We start from the raw sequence: 26114 nt of genomic DNA, 5'->3' as shown, positions 1-26114 counted from the left end.
CCATCCTTATAAAACAAATCAAGAAATATAAAATCATCAGCAGTAAAACTGTACTAACAAAAAGAACATATTTCGAAACAGCTGATGAGTGGAATATCCAATAATTAAAAACTCATATAAAACATTTCCAAATACCAACAAAATATTTCAAAATAGCAGACACAAAGACCCAGTAATGAAAAATAATAAGGATACAAAACTTTTTTTGCTCTGCATACCTGGGAACGTTTGATATCCAGGTGTCCTGAGATTGTTCTGAATTAGCAGGAGGTGGGGTGGTTTGCTTGGAACTTTCTCCTCTCTGTCACATACCAGCGCTCTCTCTCACACTGGCTCTCAATGACACACCTATACACACATGCTCTCAGTCACTCACATATACACATGCTTTTTCTCTCTCACTTATATAGGCTCTTAATTACACATTTACACACATGCTGTCTATCTTTTCACGCTTACACACAGGCTTTCAATCACATAAATACATGCTGTCTTTTTCTCTCACACACAGACTCTCATTCACATGCTTACAAACATGTCCTCTCTTTCTCTCATTTACACACAGGCTCTCAATCACATACTCACATGCTCCCTCACCTAAATCAGCTCTCAATCACACACAGACACACATGATCTCTCTCTTACTTATACACACAGGCTCTTAATCATTATATACACATGATTTCTCTCACACATGATTTCTCTCACACACAAAGGATCTCAATCATACACACATACTCTTTCACACAAACAGGTTTTCAATCACAAATTTACACATACAGGTTCCCAATGGTAAACTTACATTCATGCTCTCTCTCTCTCACAGGCAGGCTCTCAATCACAGACATACTCTCTTTCACATGTACAGGCTCGCAATCATTCATATACATGCAATCTCTCACACACACACACACACACACACGCTCCCCCCATCGGGTGCGTGCGCGGCAAGAAGAGGCCACGCTAGTGCGCTCGGCATCGGCCCGAAGAAAAGAAGACTGCAGCACGGCTCGGAGGAAAATGAAGAGCTTCAACCGCGGCCGATGGGACTCCGCCTCCGCGAGGGCTGAAAATGAAGAGGTTAGCGTTGGGAGAAGGCTGCTGCTGCCGCGAGTTCCCGGGGTGGGGGAGAGAGAGAGTGAATGAGCGAGCAAGCATGTGCGTCTCAGATGCACATTTATCACTCAGCTATTAACGCCTGCCTAGAGCAGGCGTTAATAGCTGAGTGCATTGAAAAAAAGTACAGAAAAGCAGAAAAGGCAGCTTTTCTGTACTTCTTTAAAAGTAAAAAAAAAAAATTAACCTCAGCCGGCCGCATTGAAGACCAACGCCGATATGCTCGGCATCGGTGTTCATAACCGGGAGACCGCTAGGAACCGCGGGATCGCGTTAGCAAGCAGGCGCTAAGGTCGTGCAATATTATACGCTTTCCGCATATAATATTGCATCGGCCCCAAAATGAGATAAAAAATTGTATCTAACACATATAGCCACTGGATGTCACTGTTTCTCTATGAAAAGCCCCAACTGATAGGGCCTGCTTTAGCAGAGGCTTTTTATTCTTGTTTCTAAATTGTATAAAGGTATTCCAGATCTGTCCTGATAGCAGCTAGGTAGAGAGTGCATCAAACTAGGTTGAGAGTACATTGTACAAATCTCATCTTTGTGAAGCTTTTCTCACTCCAAATCACATTGAATCTGCACTGATGTGTAATGTGCTGTTCGTACCTCTGATTGTACATGTAAAACTGCTCCCAAACCCTAGACCACCACCAAAACCTCACCTTGAGTTACTAGTTGACCCTCCAACAGTGGTATAAATAGTTTACTTAAATAAGAGAGACTCTCTCTCTTTAACATGCATTGTGGTAAAATACATATGCAAACTGTGTGTTGCAGTAACTAAAAAATATGCCTTTTTTTTTATCATGGGTGTTATTCATGCAAAATGTACAGCTAAATTATGTATCTAGGTCTTAGGTGTCAAGTATGGTGGACACGTTCTCTGTTAAACATCTGCTTGGGACAGAAAGCTGAGGCACCAAATCCACATCTCTTTATTTGTTCCAATGAATTTAAAGACATATATAGAAAGAAATTATTCAGAATAGTGAGATTTTGAAGGTGGACTTGTGGTTTAAGGATGGCATGACATTTGAATAATGTTCTCTGAAGCTTCATTTGCTGTTGTGATGACTTAATGAATGAATATCGCTGATTTAGAATTGGCTTTCATCATCCCCCAGTTTTCTGTTTTTCTTGGTTCCCATTTGCACAGAACTCTCAGACTATTTAGAAGAGCATTGTCCCTTTATCATTAGTAGTAAGGAGCAGCACTTTCCTCAACTTTAGGTCTCTGGATCAGAAGTAGCTCGCCTTGTGGTTTGGGTGAAAACTTCCCATCCTGATAAACAAGGCAGCCGCGTACAATGGTGGCAAAGACCTGCCCACGAAGACGAAATCCCAGATATGGAGTCAGCTGGTGCCAAAAACAGACACAGAACTCAGTAAACTTTCAGGATTTACAATGCTGGTTCATTTCATTTCCCTTTTACAAAATGAGAAGCTCTTTTCTTTTTACTTCTTTTCCCTGCTCGCCTTTCTCCATGCTTGAGCTTTCAGTCTAGTCAGAACCTGCCCTGATTCTGCTCAACTGCCATGAAGGATGAGAAAGGGGAGGAAAGGATGAATGCTCGAAGCTGAGACTAAACTAATGGACTGAAAATAACACAAATGTTCATTTCTTTTCAGATCCCATTCAAGTCTATGAAGCAAGCAAAACTACAGGGTTTTTTTTTTCTACCCAAGGTAAGCCACTGAAACCAGACAGAATGAAGCGATGCTGGGAAGGAGCAAGGAAGGTGCAGACCAATAAAAGTCAAACATTTTTTTAAACTAGCCTAACCCAGCTGTTACCTGTATGGATGAAAACAACTGCCTCTTTTTTTTTTTAGCCAGAAACTAAAAATATGATGCAGCTTTAACCAGTTAGCATTTTCTCCCCTCATTTATCTGCTGAATTTCAGACAGAAAGTTTAGGTTTCCAAAGCTCTTTCTCAGAACCAAAGTAAAAGTTTTGAAATAAGATTTAGAAAAGAAAGAGAAGCAAAGTAAGGTGTGCTGAGCTGTTTCCTGTTGTCATACAGTATCACTTGTATTAGAGAGATAATACAATTTTCTGTCTGTTTACTGTTACAAAATTACTGTATCACTAAACAGGCAGGAGTGAGAGTGTGTCTTTCTCTGAGTGCACTTGTAGTACAGATATATTTTTTTTATTATTATTTTAACAACATAAGAACATAAGAAATGCCATACTAGGTCAGACCAATGGTCCATCAAGCCCGGTATCCTGTTTCCAACAGTGGCCAGTCCAAGTCATAAGTTCCTGGCAAATACCCAAACATTAGATAGATCACAAGCTACTATTGCTTATTAATTACTATAATAGCAGTTTATGGATTTTATCTCTAGGAATTTATCCAAACCTTTTTTAACTCCGGTAACACTAGCTGCTTTAACCACATCCTCTGGCATTGAATTCCAGAGCTTAACTATGCGCTAAAAAAGAATGTTCTTTGATTTGTTCTAAATGAGCTACTTGCTAACTTCATGGAGTGCCCCCTGGTCCTTCTATTATCTGAGAGAGTAAATAACTGATTTACATTAACTTGTTCAAGCCCTTTCATGATTTTGTAGACTTCTATCATATCCCCCCCCCCCCCCCGCCCTTCAGTGTCTCCGACACATGACCACTGCATGGACGAGGAGGAACAGCAGCTTCTTTTCTTTGTTTTCTCTGAATTTCTGCATGTGGAAAAAAATGTTACTATACACCGACTATAGTGCAGGGTGGCCAACTCTGGCCATCAAGCACCACAAACAGGCCTGTTTTTCAGGATAGCCATAAGCCATAAATATGCATGAGTTAGATCCGCATACAATGGAGGCAATGCATGCAAATCTATCTCATGCATATTCATTGTTGATATCATGAAAACCTGGCCTGTTTGCAGCTTTTCAGGACTGGAGTTGGCCATCCCAGCTATAGTGTGTGTGTGACTCTCCCCCCCACCGCCCCCCCATAACCCGAGTCTTTTCCTGTTGAAAGTTTACATAGTTATAGCAAGCAGATAGTGTGTGCTACACTTTTTAACAAAAGAGGTTCTGTGAATTATCTGTTTTGCTTTCTGTCTGTATGTCTCGATACTACACTAGTACTAGGTCTCTATACTATAGTCAGGGCCTCTAGTCTCTCACAATTCCACGGCCAAGGTATGGGCCACAGAATTCGGCCCTTCCCGTGGAATTAGCCAGTCCTGGCCAAATTGCTGCAGGAGACCAAGGACTCTTTCAAAACAAAAACATTGGTAATAGCAGATGGTGCATATATCCTATCCCTCCCTCATACATGCTCACTTGCCCGCCCTGGAAGACAAAAATTAGTGGAAGTGGGACGATGCAAACCCCAAAAATCCTTCACTTACCACTCCTGCAGTGAAACAGGAAGAGGAAGACTGCAGGCTTGCAGTACCCGGGTGCATTCTCTTCCTTCTCCTCCCTTGCCAAGTTTGAGCGTCGCGCTTTGAACCATGTGATTTGAACCATCCTCCTCCTCGGGCCTAGCAGAGGAGGAGGATGCACCTGAGGTGCTGCACGACTTTAGTTTTCATCTTCTTGTTTCATTACAGGAATGGTGAGTGAAGGGATCACAATAAAAAGGGAGTGCACTGACTGGGGATTATGGGATGGTGGGATGGGGGAAAGGGGTGAACTGACTGGCGTTTACCAGAAAGGGAGGGGGGGGGGTAGGGGATCGGGAACCAGGGTGACTGAGGGGTTTGTAGGATAGGAAGGTGTTAAGCAGTGTGAGTGTGAATGGGGGATAAGGGGTGTGATGGTGGTGGTGGTGGGGGGGGGGGGGGGGGGGGGGGGGAGCTGTGTCTTCCTTTCTTATCCTCTCCATCCCAATCTTTCCTTGTTCTCCTTCACCCTCATCCTCCCTCTGTCCTCTTCTTTTTCATCCAATCTTCCCTCCTTCTCTTCTACTCCCATCCCCAATACGCCTTCTTTCCATATCCCTAACTCTGATCCTTCCCTTTCCTCCCCTCCTCTAATTCCCTTATTATCCCTGAATCCTCAGCCTCTCTCTCTGCCCCCCTCCATACCTTATCTTTCTACCCCTCCTGCCTAAGATTCCTTTTTCATTTCCTTTTCTGTTTTCTCTCGTCTCACAGTGCCTTGGGGTATTCATGCCACTGTACTTGCTATCTTAGCCCTTACTCTATGCCTTGGGATTTTTATGCCCCTGTGTCTTCTGCCTTAACCCAAACTGTGCTTTGGGGTTTAATGCCCCGGTGCTTGCTGCTGTACCCTCACTCTAAGCTTTGGGGTTTTGATGCCTCTGTGTTGCTGCCTTACAACCCACTTTATGCCTTGAAATTGTGATTTGGCTTTGTTTGCTGCCCTACCTTCACTCCAAAGCTTGGTGTTTTGATGCCACTTTGCTTATTGCCTTACCGCTCATTCTATGTCTTGGGGATGTTTATTCCACTGTGCTTTCTGATTTACCCCTCACTCTATGCCTTGGGGTTTTAATGCCACTGTGCTTATTGCCTTACCTGTCACTCTAAGCCTTGGGTGTTCATGTCACTGTTGATCCTGCTTTGCCCTTCTTACATGCCTTGGGGTATTTATGTCTCTGTTTGGGCCACTTTGCCTCCTTAACTATCTTAGCATACCTTGGGATGTTCATACCACTGTCCAGGGGCGGATTGGCCTATCGGGGCTTCGGGCGTGCCCCGGTGGGCCGGTCACCCCAATCACGTGATAGGTGTTGATCACGGCAACCTGTGCCTAGGACGCCGAGACGTAGAGGGCGCCGCGGCAGGTGGCAGAATTTTGAAAGGGCAAAAAGTGCCCTTTCAAAATTCTGCCAGCCCCCAACTCGCCCTGCCTCCCCCCCCCCAGTGCCACCCTCCTGACGCCCTCCCTGGTGGTCCAGCGGAGGGCTCTGGAGCAATCTGCCACTCCCGGGGCCTCAGCTGCCACTAAGCGAAATGGTGCCGTTGACCTTTAGCCTCACCATGTGACAGGGGCCAACCAATGGCACCGGTAGCCCCTTTCACATGGTAGGGGTTGAAGACCGCCGGCGCCATTTTGGTTAGTGGCAGCCGATGCCCCGGGAGCGGCAGATCACTCATTTTTAGTAAAAGTGAAAAATGCTGCAAGTCTGAAAACAAGGTGCTTCTGTGAGAGTGTAATGTGTATGTGAGACAGGGAGGGTGCTTCTGTATGTGTATGGTGTATATGCAAGACAAGGAGGGTGCTTCTGTATGTGTGTGGTGTATATGTGAGTCAGGGAGGGTGCTTGTGTGTGTCAATGTGTGTGTGCGAGAGAGATGGAGCATGTTTTTGGCTGGCTTATGGCTGTGAGAGAGGGCATGTGTGTGATTGAGCCTGTTTGTAAGTGAGATAGAACATGTGTGTGATTGAGAGCTTGTGTGTAAGTGAAATAGAGCATGTGTGTGATTGAAAGCATGTGTGTTTGTAAGAGAGAGCAAGAGCATTGTGTGATTGAGAGAGACTGGCCAGAGAGGTGACGTGTGTATGTGTGAGAGAGACTGATCAGGGAGATGATTGGTATGTATGTGCTTGTGTGTGTGTGAGAGAAAGAGACTGGTTGGGGAGATGATTGGTGTGTGAGAGACAGAAACTGGTCCTGAGGGTGTGACTGATGTGTGTGTGTGTGTGTGTGAGAGAGAGAAGAGACTGGTTGTGGTCCCTAAGGAAGAGGACTGTGAGGACAGCTTTAGCAGCTACTGCTGTTTCTGGTGTGGCCTGCAAGGGAAAGGAGTAGGAGAACTGCTGGAGAGGGTAAGTAAAGGTGGCTTTTTAAGTTCATTTTTCTTGATTGACTACCATTTTAATTATTGGGTAGTATGTGATGTGTCTGCTGTTTGAAATACTTTATTGGTGTTTGGAGAATCTTAAATACGTTTATGAGTTTTTAATTGTTGGATATTATTCTGTTCATAATTGTTGTGAAACATTTATTCTGCTTATTAGTATAGTTATACAATTATTTCTGTTTTGGGATCTATAGCTGCTTGGCTAGTTCTGTTTTCCTAATAGGTGTATTGGTGTTTAGGGCCTGATTTAATATTTGTAGCATTGCCTTTTCATAGGTAGGGTTGTTACTGTTTGAGTGCATTCCATAATACAAGTGTAACTGTGTGCGGATTAGTTTATGTGCATTACTGCAGATCCTGGTAGTATGTTAGGTCGGTTCTGTGTATGTGACCGAGGTGATGTATTTTACTGTATCAGTCTTATTTGTTGTATTTTCTCAAGAGGACATGCAATAGTGATAAACTGCTGTCTTTTCATAAATAGGGCTATTGAGCCTGGTAGTTGGAGTTTGTGTTGCTATTACTGAGATGACACTAGAACCAGAATATATTTTTTGTAAGGTGAGTTGTACGGGAAATGTCATAATTCTGCTTTACATCCATAATTGTGGGTCAGGGGGGTTGCTGTGGATGCAAACTGTACTTTTACATTTAGCCCTATGATAGTCATGTGTTCAGTGTGTGAGCATGTAAGAGCCATCAGTCAGGTGTGTCCCAACAGAAAAAAAGTTTGAGAACCACTGTGCTAGAGAACAATTTATTCATGACCATCTCAAGGTGACTGGAATTAAAAGTTCCCAGGTATGGAGAACCGGCGTTTTTTTTCTATGCTTATTAGTTTTAATTATTGATTATTATTTGATGTCTGCTGTTTTTGAAATATTTTATTGGTGTTAGGGAAATTTTCAAAAATTTGTATATGAGTTAAATTACTGGAGGTTCTATTCATCAGCAGTTTTGAAATATATATTTTTAGTATGATTTTCCTATTGTGATTGATGTTTTATAGTTCTTGATTTTATTGTTTGATGTTTTATGAGGAATGATGGTATTTTCTGTTTTTCCATTGCTGCATTACATACAGTCTAACTTGTTGTGATTTCCAGTTTAGTTTGTCTGTGCATTTCTGTGTATATTTTATGGTCCCTTTATTCTGTATTTGGTGACTCACCAAATTGTATGTGTAATTGGGTACCCATGGGCCAGTATGGAGAAAAATCCCCCGGGCCACTATTTTCCCACAATCTGCCCCTGCCACTGTCCCTTTTTATGCCTTGGGCTGTATTTGTCTCTGTTAGTCCTTTTGCCTCTCTTTAGTTACCTTCTGGTATTCATGCCACTGCTGTTGGTGCCCTTTACCCCTCTTTTGCTGCCTTGCGGGGTCTTCATGCCATCTTTTGTACTGCTGTGATCCTCTATTAGTGCCATAGGGTGCGCTTAACATTTTGATGTTGCTTTTTCCATCTCATGGTGCCTTGGGATGCTTATGCCCCTGCTGGTGCTATTTTGCTGGTCTTCTGTTGTCTTGGGATATTTATGCCACTGTTGTCGGCACCCTTTGCTCCTCTTTTGTCTCATCGGGGTCTTCATGCAATTGTTGTGATTGCCCTTTGCCCCTCTTTTGGAATCTTGGGGGTGTTCCTGCTACTCTTGGTGCTGCTTTGCTCCCCTCATAGTGCTATTTAGTGTTTTTGCCTCTGTTTGGGTTACTTTAACCTTTCATGATGCTCTAGGCTATTCACGCCACTCTTGATGACACTTTTCCACACTCTTGGGGGTAGATTTTAAAAGAAGCGCGATCAGCCTACTTTTGCTTGCGCATCAGACTCAAGCAAAAGTACGCTGGATTTTAGTAGATACGCGCGGAGCCGCGCGTATCCACTAAAATCCCTGGATCGGCGCGCGCAAGGCTATTGATTTTGTATAGCCGGCGCGCGCCGAGCCGCGCTGCCTAACCCGTTCCCTCCAAGGCCGCTCCGAAATCGGAGCGGCCTCGGAGGGAACTTTCCTTTGCCCTCCCCTCACCTTCCCCTCCCTTCCCCTACCTAACCCACCCCGCCCGGCCCTGTCTAAACCCCCCCCTTACCTTTGTCGGGGGATTTACGCCTCCCGGAGGGAGACGTAAATCCCCGCGCGCCAGTGGGCCTCCTGCGCGCCGGGCCGCGACCTGGGGGCGGGTACGGAGGGCGCGGCCACGCCCCCGGACCGCCCCGGGCCGTAGCCACGCCTCCGTACCCGCCCCCAAAACGCTCCCGACACGCCCCCGAAACGCCGCGACGACCGGGCCCGCCCCCCGACACGCCCCCCTCCGAAAACCCCGGGACGTACGCGAGTCCCGGGGTCTGCGCGCGCCGGTAGGCCTATGTAAAATAGGCTTACCGGCGCGCAGGGCCCTGCTCGCGTAAATCCGCCCGGATTTACGCGAGCAGGGCTCTTAAAATCCGCCCCTTGGTGTCTTGTATGCTCTCCCCTATGTTGCTGATGCTTGCCTGCATGTTTCACTAAACTTAGCAGAAAACAAATTTTGAGCCTTTAATAATATGCATTGCTTCCCCCATTGACTTTAATGGGAAAAAAAGATTGAATGATGCAAAAAAAAAAACCCCCAAAACCAAATAAAATTTTTTTGGCTCAAACTAAATTAAACAAATCACTGAGCCAAATGAACTAAATGAATGAATTGAAATTTAATTTTTTTCACACACATCCTTACCACAGATTACAGTGGGAACCTAAAGGTTTTCTTTGAGTATTGTGAGCTATAACTGGAGTTAAAAGCTAGAGGACAGTAATACTACATCAGTGAGAAGTCAGGGGAGACTGGGGAGTCAGAGGTAGAACTGTGAGGAAGATGTAACGAAAGAGAGGAGAGAAAATGAAGAAACAAAGGAGGTAAAAATTGAAATTAAAAAAACAAATACCTTGTTTTTGTGCTGAACCATGTGTTCTTGCACCTGAAAGACAATAATATGAATTGACTTGTCTAAGATTTATCTTGTAGCATCTTTATTCATGGTCATTCCAATAATCAACTTGCTTAAAACTATACACATGCCTTTAACTAGCTTCCTGATGTCATTATCTCCCTCACACCCATAAAGCAAATGTTGCTTACCTGTAACAGGTGTTCTCACAGGACAGCAGGATGTTAGTCCTCACATATGGGTGACATCATCAGGATGGAGCCCAATCATGGAAAACTTCTGTGAAAGTTTCCAGAACTTTGACTGGCCCCTACTAGACCAGTAGGGGCCAGTACATTGAGTGGGAGAGAGCTTCCGCCCAAATTTGCGCAGCCTCCTGACACAGAAGGAAGGAGCCTGTGCCTCCTTGCTTGTTGATGTACCACATGGCCACCTGATTGTCCGTCTGAATCAGGATGACTTGATTTGATAGGCGATCCTGAAAAGCCCTGAGAGCATATCGCATTGCTCGAAGCTCCTGGAAATTTATCTGGTGTTTGGCTTCCTCTGGAGACCAAGACCCTTGTGTCTGTAAATTGTCCATGTGGGCTTCCCACTCGAGGTTGGAAGCGTCGATGGTGAGAATGACTTTAGCATCTGGTAATTGAAAGGGCAGTCCCCGGAGGAGATTGACCTGATCTGTCCACCAGGCGAGAGACAGACTGAGTGGATTGGTGATGTGGACAATGATCGACAGAGGCTGAACAGTTTGAATCCATTGTGACCTCAGAGTCCAATGCATGAGCCTCATGGCCAGGTGGGCCATAAGTGTAACGTGGACTGAGGACCCCATGTGTCCCAGAAGGACGAGAAATTGGCAAGCTGTTGCTGTATGCTGAGATTGCAACTGGTGAGCGAGGGACACGAGTGTTAGCACTCGTTGTTCGGGTAGAAAGGCTTTTGCCTGCAAGATGTCCGAGTCTGCCCCAATGAATGACAGGGTTTGAGATGGGACTAAAGAGGATTTTCCATAATTGATGAGAAATCTGAGTGAAATTAGCGTGTGTAGAGTCAGGTCGAGGGACGACCGAGTGGCTTGCTGGGTTGGAGCCTTGATTAACCAGTCATCCAGATAGGGGTAGACGTGAACACCTTCTTTTCTGAGAAAAGCTGCGACAACTACGAGACATTTGGTAAAGACTCGTGGTGCAGACGCTAGGCCGAACGGAAGCACTCGGTATTGATAGTGCTTGGGGCCTACTAAAAATCTCAGGTACTTGTGATGAGCTGGAGTTATCGCAATGTGGGTGTATGCGTCCTGGAGGTCCAGAGAGCAGAGCCAGTCTCTTCTTTGTAGAAGAGGTAGAAGTGATCCCAAGGTTACCATCTTGAACTTTTCCCGCTGTAGGTACTTGTTGAGAGCACGTAGGTCCAAAACTGGACAAATACCCCCGATTTTTTGGGGATTAGAAAGTACCGGGAATTGAACCATAAGCCGTGCTGCGAGTGTGGAACGGGTTCTATTGCTCTTGACTAGAGAAGGAGGGATACCTCCTGATCCAGAAGAATGGAGTGGTCTGACATTCCCCACATCTGCAGAGGTGGGGAGTCCTGTGGCAGGGCAAGAAAGTTTAGATGGTAATCCTGAGCAATGATTGCCAATACCCATTGGTCGGTTGTAATTGTCTGCCACCTGCTGAGAAAATGGCACAATCGACCTCCCATTGGTATGCTTGGCAGAGGAATCCATCTGCTGCTGTCCAAGTGGAAGTCAAAAACCAGAAGCAGGTCCTGGCTGGGGAGTTGCTTGCGGTTTTTGCTTTCGGGTTTGGCGAGGTTGAGGTTTTTGATAAGGTCTCGTAGTACGGGACCTTGCTGGTGGTGGATAGGCCTTCCTTGGATGGTAGAACGACTTCTTAGAGTCCTTCCTGAAGGGCTGTCTAGAGGAGAAGTCAGAAGGCATTGAAGAGAGCTGTTTAGTCTCATGATGGTCCTTTAGTTCAGCCACCATTCGTTGGATCTGTTCACCAAATAGATTGTCTCCTACACATGGTAGGTTAGACAACCGGTCTTGCACTTCTGGGCGAAGGTCAGAAGATTTGAGCCAGGCCCATCGTCTTGTTGAAATCGCAGCTGCAGACACTCTTGTAGAGGTGTCGAATATATCATAAGATGTTCGAATCTCATGTTTACCTGCCTCAAATCCTTTGTTTACAAGGGTTTGTAGCTGGTCTTGGAACTGTTCAGGCAGGGACTCAGAAAAGTCCTGTATCTGCTTGAAGAGGACCCTATTATATTGGGTCATATAAAGCTGGTAAGCAGCAATTTGGGAGATGAGCATGGCCCCTTGGAACACTCATCGACCGATGTTGTCTAGGAACTTTTGTTCCTTAGAATGTGGGGTAGATGAGTGAGGTTTTGACCTTTTTGTCCTCTTTTAAGCCAACTCTACCACGACTGAGTGATGGTTGAGCTGGGATTTTTGAAAACCTGGGGCTGATTGCACTAAATAAGTAGTGTCAGCCTTTCTGTGTACTGGAGCAATTGATCCAGGATTTTCCCAGTTCTTTTTGAGAAGATCCAGAAGAACTTGATGAATGGGGATAGAGGTTGTTACTTTGGGGCCATCCAGGAATTGGAGTAACTCCATCATCTGGTGCCTGTCATCCTGTTCAGTCTGAAGTTGAAAGGGAACCAACTCAGAGATTTCCTTCACAAAATTAATGAAAGAGAGATCCTCTGGAGGAGAACGCTTCCTACTTTCAGTGGGAGAAGCTGGCGAAGGCAAGTCATCGGTGTCTGTTGAAGTATCATCACCCCAAGTGTCATAAGGATCAGCAGCCTGAACTGTAGGATGAGAAGGGGGTTGGATACCTGAAGGCTCCGAGAAAATCGAAGGAATCACCGGGGGCACCGATGATGGCATGGAAGGCATCAGTGCTGGCATCGAAGGCATCGATGGCGCCGATGGATGAATCGGTGGTGAGGGACGAATTGGCATCGATGGCTGAGGCATAACTCCTGATGGAGGAATGTGGAACGGTGTTCTTCTTCTCCGGCCCGATGACAGGCTGTCAACGGGGAGGAGGGCATCGGACCCATCGGAGACCCGGGATCTACCGGTGGAAGGGCGGCCATCAGCGCCTCCATTCGGGAAAGCAACAGTGCCAGCGCTGCCGGAATCGGGGTCGATGACTGGTTCCGCAATCAGTGCCGGTGTTGGTGCCGGAGGAACCTGGAGACGCATCGCCTTGTCGATGGCCTCCTGAACCAGCCGGTCCAGTTCCTTCCGGAGCAAGCAGCCCGGCTCCAGAATAGAAGAGGGAGGCCAGAGGGCACTGTCGGAGGACCACCTTTAACAGGCGGAATCGGTGACTCCCAACTCTGATCGAGTGAGGGTGGCACTCAATGACCCGGTCGCAGGAATGGTCAGTACCTTTCCTGGATGGGGCTTCTCTTCGACGGGGGCTCGGTCGAATGGTTTTGCTGCTTCCTCGATGGTCCAAGTCTTACGATGTCGATGGCGATGTTTTCCCCTGCAATCCCCTCGATCTTCCGAAGGGGCGTAGCGGGTGTCGATGGCTGTGAAGACATCGATGGCGGACGGTCACCGGATGGTGGTCGATCCTGGCGCAAAGTCGACGGTGCCGGTTCAGATGACGTCGATGCGATGGACGGCGTCGGGGGTCTGAGCACGGAAGAGGAGTTCCATTCCTTTCTCCATTCTGGCTTTTGCGACCTTTAGGCGTCATGAGGGCACATTTGGTGCATGTCAGGACATCATGCTCACGGCCTAAACACATTACACAGACTTCGTGGGGGTCTGTGATAGACATGGTGCGAGTACAGTCCGGGCAATGACGGAACCCCGACGCCATGGGCCATAGAAAAATTGAGCCGCGGTTGTGGTCGACAGCCAGTAGGCTGCAAGGGCCAAACTCGACGGGTAATCGACGGAAAAACGGTCAGAAACCTTACCGGAGTACCGCGGCTAGCGAAAAGTTAGAGGAGGGACCCCTGTGGGGCAAAGAAAGTTTAGAAAATTCCGTGAGGAAAATTCCTGTCAGGAATCTGTTCAGAGCTCCTAAACCGCGAGGCTACTGCTACGCGGAAAAAAAGAAGACTGAAGGGGGACCCCTGCTGGCTGCAGGGTTAGTGCCATGCTGGCATGCCCAGTAGGGGCCAGTCAAAGTTCTGGAAACTTTGACAGAAGTTTCCATGATTGGGCTCCATCCAGATGATGTCACCCATATGTGAGGACTAACATCCTGCTTGTCCTGTGAGAACCTTATATACATAGCACACAATTTAGCATCTTTATAACATTACCCAACTTTCTCCTTCTGCCCCTTCTCCATGCTTGGGTGTGGTCAATAACTGGTCCTCAAGAGCCACAAACAGGCCAGGTTTTCAGAATATCCATAATGAATATGCATAGGATAGATTTATATGCAATGCCTCCATTGTATGCAAATCTATCTTGTGTATATTCATTGTGAATATCCTTAAAACTTGGCCTGTTTGCGACTCTCGAGGACCGGAGTGCCCACCCCTGGCCTATAACACTGTACAGTGCAATGAACTCTTAAAGGGGGAGGGGCCCTCCATCATTCTGAATTATCAGTTTGCTGTTCCCCCATATCATGATTGTTTCAGGAACACTTCAGAAGCAACACTGAATCCTCAGTCTTGGATGCCTTTCCTTTGGCTGGAATTTGCTATATGTTTTTGCACAACCTTCTAGTTGTGTAGCTTTCCTACTTACATCAAATTCTTTGTCCGGATCCCAGATCACCATGTCAGCATCCCATCCTGCCTGCAGTGACCCCTTACGGTCTGCTAGTTTGCAAAGACTGGCTGTGTTTTTGCACATCAGATGCACCAGGTCATGGATGGTGAACCCTCTGTGTTTTGCTGCAGTCCAGAAGAGTGGAAGACCTGTAATCAGGCATGAACTTCATCAGGTTCATACATTCTTGGCCAGGGATGGACAATTCCCTTCCTCCAGTGCCACAGACAGCCCTGACTTTCAGCATTTCTACAATGAATAGCATGAGATATATTTGCATGCATTTGATCCAGGAACCAGGTTAAATTAAGTAGTATGGCTATCCTGAAGACCAGATTTGTTTTTGGCCCTTGAGGACTGGACTTTGCCAGTAATTGTATTCTTAGTCAACCCTGCAAATTATTAGCTAGTAATCACTATAGCTAGTGAAGAAAAACTTAGATTTCCAATCACCACTGAGCCCTCAGATGCAAGAAAAAGAGAATAATAGTATTGCTGATAAATCTACAGATATCCACTTTTAGCTCAAGCAGTACTTTCTAAGAGGGTCCTGGGGCTAATCATAGCTGAGACATGCCTCCAACTGGCCACTATTAGATGGGCTTGATGGACTTTGGTCTGACCCAACATGGCATTTCTTATGTTCTTATGCCTCCTTACACATAATTCTATGTCTGTGATCCTGGTTTGTTAGTACACTTTATAATATATACAATAGATATAGATATGAGTGTAGAGATCCCTTGTTTAGTGTTGTGTCCGTCGGTCTTCAAAAGCTTCGCCCCGCCTATATCTCTCTACTTTTGGCTCCTCCCACTCACCTTGGATTGATGGCCGCCGCAGCGTCTGCTTGCCGATCTCTCCTGTGTCCCCGGACCGGCTATGGTGCTGCCTCCCGCCATTTTCCTTCAAGGTACCTCTAGGACACGCGCGCGCACGCTGCCCTCATCTTTATTTCCACGTTGGCGCGAACCTCAGGGACGTCCCCCTGTTCTGACGTCACGACTCCTGGGTATATCTGCCTACTACATTTGCTAGCTCATTGAGTTAGCAACGGAAATCGTATGGATGGGATTTGCTCTCTGTTCCTAAGCTACTCTGCCACTCCAGCTCTACTGGAACTCTTACTACCCTTCGGGGTCACTAACAGGGTACCCGCTCCTTGGGTGCCTCTCTGCTTCTTTCAGGTGCTATCAGGAAACCGGTACTTGCTCCCCGAGGGCCCATGTTCCCTGTGTCGCTGCCTGCAACCTCTACCTTCTACTTGGAAGAACTAACTACAGTCACCATCTGTGAGTACAGAAAACATCTCTCTACAGTACTGCTTCGCCGGAATCAGGTACTTGCTCCTCGAGGGCCTGCCCTCTGCTCCGGTGCCAGACCTTTCGTCCAGTGGAATCTCTGCTACTGCTAGTGAGTACAATGCTACTGAGTCTCTCTTCTCTGAGGGATCAGGTACTTGCTCCTCAAGGGCCTGCTCTCCCTGTCTCGTTGCTATCCTATTCTACTTGGGACTCTGAATGCTAATTCTACTGTGTGCTCTTAACTCTCAGTTTCTGTTGTACTACAGCACTGTCTACAGAGGATCCGCTGTTCCAGCGTCCTGAAAGAGATGCGCCCAGCCGGGCTCTCCAACCACTACTCACTACTGCCACCTCTGGTGGCTTCATTTACTGTTTAATAAAAGATTCAATCTGTGTTTGTCTGTCCGGAGTTTAGCCTGACATTGTGTTCTCTCATGGAACTGCCCCTGTGAGTGTGGTCAGCTGCCACAGTGTCCAAGGATCCACCCAAACACCCATAACCATAACATTTAGGAACCTGTGTAGCACTAAACTACTTGATGTTTTGGGAGGAAACATAACAATAGTGTGGAGGTATAGCTCCCCCATGTGGAAGAGAGTATTTGGCAAGTTCCTCTGATATATAAAGCCAGACCACCATCTTAGGGTATGGAGCTTTTTGTTTCCCTTCTTAGGGGCAGTATGCTCAGGGCTCGCCCCTTTCTAATTGATTTAAGTTTTTGAACTTCCATTGAGATTTTCAGTTACTTTTAGATATGGGACTTTTATTCCATCCTTCCTATCTATTCAACTTTCAAGTTCCTGAACCTTAAAAGCAAGAGGTTTCTATACTGAGAAGGAGCCTGCAGATTGGCAGTATCCAGAAGAGGGAAGGCTTACAGCCATCTAACAGAGAAGAAGGAAAGAAAAGTGAAGGGAGTTGGGATGGACCCCCTATAGTGCCCAAGAATATTTCCAGGATATCTGGAGAAGAGGAGTGATGAGAGTATCATTCTGATACTGAAAGGGAGAAGAGAGGTATACTTATAGTACCATTCAGATATTGTGAGGAAACTAAGGACTTCAGAGATGAAAACTGTGTAGTGAGGTATGGATTTCACCTTTAATATTGGGAGGGAAACATTAACCTGTCCTAACCAATGGGATGGTAGAAACAACAGAATAAGACTTGGCTTTACCGTCTAAATCTTAATCAAGACTATAAGAAGTCACAAGTTTATTTAAAGCACTTAACATCGCTATTGAACCAAACTACTGTAAAGAACATTTTCATCATTTCACACAATATCAGTAAAGTCCGCTTCCAGTGTGCTTTTTGCTGCAAAGTGACTTTAGTTCTTATTAGTGCTGTGAAATGGGAAATTAGTGCTTGTGAAATGGGAATTAAATGTTGCAATGTAAAGGACCTTGAAAGTTATCTTTCTCCCCGCTCAGGGAACCCTGAAGATTAAGACACTTTAACAGTATTGAAAGTTTACCATTTGAAACTGTATTTGAGATATGGCCTCTGGCACCACCATCCCAGATAAAAGCAGCATAGGGGTTACACAAACACACACACACACACACATATATATATATATATATATAAATATATATATACATAAAATGTTACTGGCACTTCCCTAATTTGTAGGTATATAGAGAAAATACTACCAAAATACATTTAATATACCCAATCATCCTACTACCAGAATTTTAAATACATCTTTTATTTGGTTCTGCTACAAAATTTATACTTTTAAAGCTTGCACATTATAATGCCCACCCCCTTCTTTTAAACCATGCATACACACCTCATATGTACCAAACACACTACACTAAAGCCCATAATCATCAAACCATCATTATTATACTTCCAAAATCCTTCTGAATATAACAACTTACAGAGGCTATCTTAGCAGTTTTCATAGGGTAACATACTACTCATAAATTATCACATTATCCCAATTGCTGTTCAAAAGAAATGTAAAGACAAGCTACTGAGGGGCCATAAACAAATCAAAGGCACAGCTATGGGGGCCACTATGGCCCTCTCAGTAGATAGTCTTTATGTTTCCTCTTTTGAACAGCAATTTGTATATTCATTGGAGTTTTAGCATTATATAGCAATTTGGGTAAGATATATAGATGACATCTTTTGTGTGGACTTCTTCGCCTGAACATCTTTCTGAATTTTCTGAATGGTTGAATTTATAAGATCCTAATTTGCGATTTTCTTTCCATTCAGATTTATATAAAGTTCCATTTTTAGATCCAGTAATATATAGCGAGGGGAGAGAGCCCCATACCACCAATTGTCTGATACATCTTTTTACAATAAGCTGACGAACAATCCAACCAAACATATCAAGAAAGATATTGATGAATTATTGAATATAGCTAAAAGTACCAATTGTTTGACAAATAAAGAAACTGATGTTCTCACTGTATCTAAGCCAATTAATTATGCCCACCATTTATGTTCTCCCTAAGATCTGTAAATCAATTACCTCCCCACCTGGTAGGCCTATCATATCAGCCACTGGCTCCCTCTTAGAACCAATTTCAATATTTATAGACCGTTTCTTAAGTCTGAACATCCCCAAAATTCCCTCCTATGTAAAAGATTCAAGTGATATAATCAGTACATTAGAAAATATGACTATAAAAGAAACTGAGATAATCCTTGTATGTTTAGACATCGAATCCCTATATACAAATATACCGCAACCGGAAGTGTTGGTTATCATTGAAGACATTTTACATACATGTAATGAATATAAACGTATTCCATCTTGGTTAATTTTGGAACTGGCAAAAATAGTGTTGACGAAAAATTTCTTTATATTTGAAAATGATTTTTATATTCAATCTAAGGAAGCAGCTATGGGGGCCGCTATGGCCCCTTCCATAGTAAATCTATATGTCAGTAAATGTGAAGAAAAGATGCAGCAGTACCATCAATATACACAGAATATCCTTGTTTGGCGAAGGTATATAGACGACATATTTATGATATGGAAAGGAGACGTTGAAGAATTAAAAACATTTTTGGAATGGCTTAATAATTTAGATAGCAATTTAAAATTCAGTATGTGTTTCTCAGACAGAACAATTTCATATTTAGACATTCAAATAACTTTTATATATGGCAATTTTAGTATGGACATCTTTAGAAACCTACAGACACAAATACATTTCTCGATTATGCCAGTTGTCATAATAAATCCATGAAAAACAATTTACCATACTCTCAGTTTTTAAGACATAGACGTCTCTGTACCAACGATAGTATATTCCATCATAGAGCTCTTGAAATGAAATCCAGGCTCATACTAACATATTTAATCACGTTTAGTCTTTCATTCTTCTTAACCTAGTGGATTGACTTTTAGTTTGTTTTAAATATTACCCAGTTGGAAAAAAGGTTAAAGAATAACTTAATATTTAAATATATATATGTTCTTTTACAAACAGTGGATACTTCCTCAGAACTAATTTATAACACATTGTTTCCCCTATATACACTGCATACTTTTAAAGCAGAGCCGCACACTATTGAATGATTGACAGTCACTAGAGAGGAAATGACATCAATTTCTTTGCGCCGTTTTTAATCTCTTCTGTATAAAGAGAGACTGACACTGAGGCTGTCCTTTTAAACAATTTCGAGCGGCAGTGGATTTTGATGCACTGGTGCACTAGACTCACGTATGTTGAGAGTTTAAATATAGTCGCATTTGTGACAACTTTGCATTAGTATAATACTTTTACTAATAGGTTTACTTGTTAAAGTAATTTTTTCTCTCTCCACGATGTGCATTATATTTTTAGCACCTCAGTTAGTAGCGCATGCTGATACGTTTGTTTTTACTTGTTTAGTTAAATTATTCTTATCGCTATTGGTTTTCCTTTTCATGGGTAGTTTGGATTTAAACTGATTCTTACTAAAGTATCCCTTAGTGTTTTGAATACAAAATTTGGATAAGGAGTGAATTTATATGGATTATTGAGCTAGGTTTCTGTACTTTGTTTAGGGATAACTGAATCGTAACAATTGGATAATTGTATTTATGAACTGCTGGTTATTTAAAAGATTATTCCAATACATTTGGTTCATGTAATCAAACTAGGTAGAGTCAATTGATTTAACGTAGATATTAATGATTATACTCTTAGATCTAATTCAGATTATTTAAGAGTGGTTTCTCATAAGATATGAATTATTATAGTGGTAATGATGTTTAAAGTCTATAAACAAGTGATATCAATTAAATATTGTTGCACAATTTATTAGATACTTCTACAAAGGACCCTAACTATAACAAAGCGTGTGAAGATTTATCTCTATCCACTTGTAAGTACAGTCCTTAGTTTTATTACTATGATAAACATGGTCATTATTTCACTTCCTTATGTCATATCTTTGTTATTATTAGGTTGGTTTTTTTTTTATTTCAATACATGGGTTTACATACAATTAAAAGTAAAACATTTAAATTAACAAAGCATTACTCATACTTATTATGTATCATATAAGAATCCGCATTATAGAACAGTATTAATTAATCTACATTTCATAATTAAGAATCAAACACAATATTTGGCTTGTCTCGATATATACAAAAAATTTTTCTCTTGTATATTAAATATAGGACCATACTTAAAGTAATGATTCTATTGGTTCATTTATTTAATTTCTGTCCGATCAATCTATATATTTATCTCCCCTCCAGTTCGCTCTGCTGCTTCAATATATACATGAACGATTGTATGCTATTGCTTGAACTAAAGACAAAGATAATTTTTATGTTATATTTGGTTTAATGCATTATGATTGATCACATCTAAATTATTTATGTGTATGTCTAATTTGAAGTCACGTTTTATTTTGATGTTCATATTTTGATGTCTACTTTATTTATCATTTTTTAATATTCTTTTAATTCATTTTTTTACATTGCAATAGATATGTATTAGATTATTTATATTTTTATCTACAAATTATATCTGTTTTTACTCTTAAAGCCCCTGACGCAACCTATTGGGTGAAACTCGGCCAACGTCGGGCTGGTCTTTTGATTACATTAATAAAGGAACCTCTTTCCACACCAGATGGTCTTGCTTTTGTTTTGTGTGCAGGAATATTCTTTTACATTTTCTAGTCATCACCCTTAGAGATTAAAAGAAAATATCCTTGTGGGTCAATTTCTCCATCTTAGACAGGTATGTGCCAGTACCCAGAGTACATACAACAAGAAATGGATATGAAAATTTGATTTTTACAGAGAGAATATCCTAAAAGAATTGCCAAATGTGTCTTTAAATGGGCATTCTATGCTAATCAGGAATATCTCTTGAGTAGCTCTCCAAAAGCCCTACTTGACAGGATGGTATGTGTGTTACCCTACTCTACCCATGTGCAGGATATTATAATTAGTAATTGGAAGGTTTTAGCCATCCACAAAGCATTCCAACAAACTCCCATTTTTGCTAAAAACCGCCTTGTTACAACTACATCTCTTCTGTCATTATACTTTGATTTTACTATGTGGAGCCAGTTTTTATGTGGTCAATGTACAATGTATGAGAATGTTGTGGACATTAAAACATTTCAGCATCCATTTTTACCTGTCAATTTTGTTTTACAGGGACATTATACATGCAATATGTTATGTTTTTTAGGGTTTGGGTGGACCCTTGGACACTGTGGCAGCTGACCACACCCACGGGGGTAAGTCCCATGAGGGGCCACAGGTCAGGCTTAGCTCTGGACACATGAACACAGATTATATCTTTTATTAGACAGTTTGTGAAGCCACAGAGGGTGGTGGCGGTAGTAGTGAGTAGAAGATGAGGCCTGGCTGGGCTAGTATTCCTCAGGGGGTGCTGGAACAGCGACTTCTCCGGTAGCAGTGCTGTAGGAAGAAGAACTGAGAAAATGAGTACACTGAGATATTCACAGAGTCCCCAGTATGGAGAAGCCCTGAGATAGGGAGAGCTGGCCCTCGAGGAGCGAGTACCAGATCCATGGGCTCAGAGACTTGTTGGCAAGTACTCACACAGCAGTTCTCTGTAGAAGATGGCACTGGTGCTGGAACGGAGGCAGGCCCTTGAGGAGCGAGTACCTGGTTCCAGGGAAACAGCTCTGAGGAGTAGATGGTAGTAGTACTCACAGATGGTGTCTGTAGCAAATTCTTCCAAGTAGAAGAGGAGATGGGCACAGGCAGCGAGTCAGGGAACATAGGCCCTCGAGGAGTGAGTACCGGTTCCTGATAGTGACCTTAAAGAAGCAGAGAGGCCCCCGAGAGTGGGTACCCCGTTAGCAGAAAATAGTCCAATAGAAGTTGGAGGCAGAATAGCTGGGTACGGAGAACGAATCCCATCCGAGGGAAATCCCCCTTGCTAACTCAACGGCTAGCAAACAGCAGTAGGCTAAAATATCCGGGCAGCGTGACGTCATCACAGGGGGACGCCCCTGAGGTTCGTGCCATAGAGGAAATAAGAATGAGGGCTGTGCGGCGCGCGTGCCCTAAGGTACCTGTGGAGCATGGCAGGAGGCAGTGCCCAAGCCAGTCCGGAGACGCAGGACAGGACAGTGGGCAGACGCCGCGGCAGGCAGATGTCCACAGGGAGCAGGAGGAGTTGCAGAAAAAGAAAGTAGGTGGAGTGTGAAGCCGTCAGGGAGCGACAGTTGCAACAGTACCCCACTTCAAAGGGCGGTCTCCTCTGCGGGGTACCAGGTTTTGTTTTCCAAGGATAGGAGAGATGGAATGATGGAGCATCTCTTTGTCAAGGATATTTGCCAGAGGCTCCCAAGAATTTTCTTCGGGGCCGAAACCTTCCCATGAAAACAGGTATTCCCAATTCTTGCCTCATCTTCGGACATCAAGAATGGCTTCAACCTTGTATTCTAGGTCATCTTCTGCATTGATGGGAGATGGTTTCTGAGACTTGGAAAGAACTCACTGAGAATGAGTGGTTTCAGAAGTGAAACATGAAATGCGTTGTGGATGTTCAATCCAGGTGGTAGCTTCAGATTGTAAGTGATGTTGCCAAGACGTCGGAGGACTGGAAATGGTCCAAAGTAGCAAGGAGCAAATCGAGTGGAGGGTAACTTCAGTCTAGGTGCTTAGTGGATAGGTCAGACTTGTCTCCAGGTTCCTAAAGCTAGGCGCTTTTGGAATGGTGAGCATCATAACATCTTTTGGCTCGATCACTCGCTTTGAGTAGCATTTCTTTCTTCTGAGTCCATAATTGATGGATATCATCAGCAGTGGATTGAACTGCTGGGGACGTCAGTGAGAGCTTCAGTGGAAGTGGCGGTGGTGGTAAACATCCATATACCACTTCAAAAGGTGTTCAGTCAGTGGATGTTGCTGGATGAGAATTAATGGCAAATTCAGTCCAAGGGGTAACAGTTTCGGCCCAATTATTCTGACGACAACTCACATAGGCCCGAATGAACTGTTTCAGGGTCCTATTCATCCATTTTGTTTGGCCATTTGATTGAGGATGATAGGCTGATGTATAGGCTAGAGAGATGTCGAAGAGATTGCACAAGGCCTTCCAGAATTTTGCAGTGAATTGTGATCCTTGTCCAATACTATGTGCTTCGGTAGGCTGTGAAAGCGAAAGATGTGGGTTATGAAGAGCTTCGCAAGCTCCAAGGCTGAAGGTAAGCCAGGCAGCACCACGAAATGGGCCATCTTGCTGAAACGGTCGACTGTGACCCAGATGGCATTCATACCTCCAGAGGGGGGAAGATCAACTACAAAGTCAGTAGCGATATGCTTCCAGGGCTGCTCCAGAGCTGGAAGCTGTTGCAGCAATCCCCACGGTTGGTCAAAAGTAGGTTTGTGCTTGTCACAGTTGGCACAAGATGCTACGTAGGAGAATGTATCTTCCTTGATAGTTGGCCACCAATATATTTCTGGAGCTTCATCAGGATACGGCGTTGACCAGGATGGCCAGCCAGCTTGGAATTGTGAGCCCAATAGAGCACTTTCTTCCTGAGATGTTTAGGCATGATGGTTTTACCAGCGGCACAGAATGGGTAGCACCCAAGATGACTTTCTTCGGGTCGATTATGTGCTGAGGTTCTTCTGGAACATCCTCTGAGAGCAAGGAGTGTGACAGGGCATCAGCTCTGGTATTCTTGTCTCGGGCGATATTTGAGCACAAAGTCAAAACGGTTAAAAATAAGGACCATCTGGCTTGTCTATGGTTAAGACAATTGCGCATGGCGGAGATACTCTAGATTCTTATGATCCATAAACACGGTTAATTTGATGTTGAGCACCTCTCGAGCCAAGGCCGCCATTCCTCGAATTGCCAACTTAATAGCCAGGAGCTCTTTATCTCCGATCCCATAGTTCTTCTCTGCCAGAGAGAAACATCGCGAGAGAAGAAAGAGCAGGGATGTAATGCTATGGAGCCTCCGGTTTGGCTCAATCCAGTCCCCACACCGACGTCAGAGGCATCAACCTCTATGATGAATGGCTATTGTTGGGGTCTGGATGATGCAGGCATGATTCAGTGGAAAAGGCAATCTTTAAATTCTCGAACACAGACCATTTAGAAGCATTGGCCCCCTTCCGGGTCATTGCAGTTAAGGGCACAGTTAAAGAAGAGTAATTCTTTATAAAGCTTCTATAATAATGGTGAACCCCAAAAATCATCTCAGGGCCTTTAGGCTGGTAGGTTGAGATCAATTTTTAATATTCTCGAGCTTTTGGGGATCCATCTGGAAGCCATCTTTAGACACAATATAGCCAAGAAAAGGCACAGAGTCCTTATGGAATTCGCACTTGGATAGCTTGGCGAAGAGCCGATGTTCTTTTAGTCTTTGTAGTACTTGTTTGATGTCCTCTAGATGGGTAGACAAGTTCTGCGAAAATATCAGGATATCATCTAGTAAACCACGACACTCTTGTACAACAGGTCCTGCAAGATGTCTTTCATCATGTTCCGGAACATGGCGGGTACGTTGCACAGGCCGAAAGGCATTACTAAGTACTCAAATGACCATCTCAAGTGTTGAAGGCTGTTTTCCATTCATCGCCACTGCGAATGCGAACTAAGTTGTAGGCCCCCTTCAGGTCAAGCTTTGAAAATATTTTTGCACCTTGAAGCCGGTCGAACAGCTCTGAGATTAAAGGCAGGGGATATCGGTCTTTGATCGTGATCTCATTCAGACCTCGATAGTCGATACAAGGATGCAAGGGTACCGTCCTTCTTCCCCACGAAGAAGAAGAAACCTGCGCCGGCTGGAGACTTTGATGGTCTAATGAATCCCTTCTGTAAATTCTCCTCGATGTACTCAGACATAGCCTTGTTCTCTATGGCAGAGAGAGGACTGACACATCCTTTAGGAGGTTCAGTGTTAGGTTTCAGCCTTATGGCACAGTCGTACGATCTGTGTGGAGGAAGGATGTCAGCAGCTTCTTTGGAGAACACATCACTGAATGATGCGTATTGAGGCGGCAGTCACTGGCATCACTGGAGTCGTAGGCATGCAGGAGGACAGGAGACACCATGTCCTCTGCATGCCTACGACATGACAACCTGGGCCCCAGCGGGAGAGTTCCAAGGTGGCCCAGTCAAATTGAGGCTTGTGTGACTGCAACCAGGGTAACCCCAGAACGATAGGGTGCATAGCCTTCTCCAGCACAAGAAGGAAATTGATTCTCTGTGGAGGGCTCCGGTGCGAAGGGTTATCGGTCCAATACGCCAGGTTACATCACCCGGCAAAGGCTCTCCATGGATGGAGGATAAGAGCAGTGGAACTTCCAAAGTGACAAGGGGAATCCTCAAGTGTTCCACTAGGCATCGAAGTATAAAGTTGCCTCCTGCCCCTGAATCCACCAGGGCAAGAGTTTGAAATTCAGACAGTCCGCAGATCAGGGAGACTGGGAGAGAGAGCGGAGGAGAGGTCATGGTAAGGCCTAAGAACAGTCCTCCCGCAGGACTTAGCCCTGTCCGTTTCCCGGACGAATTGGGCATGTTGGGACATCGTGGTCAGTCTGTCCACAGTACTACACAGGCCATGCCTCTTCCGAAGTCTCTCTTTTGAAGTCAGGTGACTGCGACCAAGTTGCATCAGTTCTTCTTCACTGGTGACAGGTATTGCTGGGACTGTCTGGAGTGCAGGTTTAGCACAAACCTCCTTCTGAACCAGTCTAATGGTAGGCTTGAGCTCTTTCACCTTATCACGGTGCTGGTG

At 44.2% G+C, this 26114-nt stretch overlaps 1 protein-coding gene across 1 annotated transcript in view; it reads right to left on the bottom strand.

Annotated features, from left to right (window-relative positions):
• Window positions 1–2034: 2034 nt before the first annotated feature.
• The window catches only part of LOC115099360 (allantoinase, mitochondrial-like), a 76825-nt gene continuing 52745 nt past the window's right edge, over window positions 2035–26114 (bottom strand). Inside the window, 3 exon segments of the mRNA XM_029616951.1 lie at window positions 2035–2479; window positions 9833–9865; window positions 14580–14752. Of these exon segments, the coding sequence (XP_029472811.1) occupies window positions 2318–2479; window positions 9833–9865; window positions 14580–14752 (368 nt within the window). The 3' untranslated portion in view covers window positions 2035–2317.

Source organism: Rhinatrema bivittatum, chromosome 9, assembly GCF_901001135.1.
Source record: "Rhinatrema bivittatum chromosome 9, aRhiBiv1.1, whole genome shotgun sequence".
Lineage (NCBI taxonomy): Eukaryota > Metazoa > Chordata > Amphibia > Gymnophiona > Rhinatrematidae > Rhinatrema > Rhinatrema bivittatum.
This window is presented reverse-complemented; position numbering and strand designations above follow the sequence as displayed.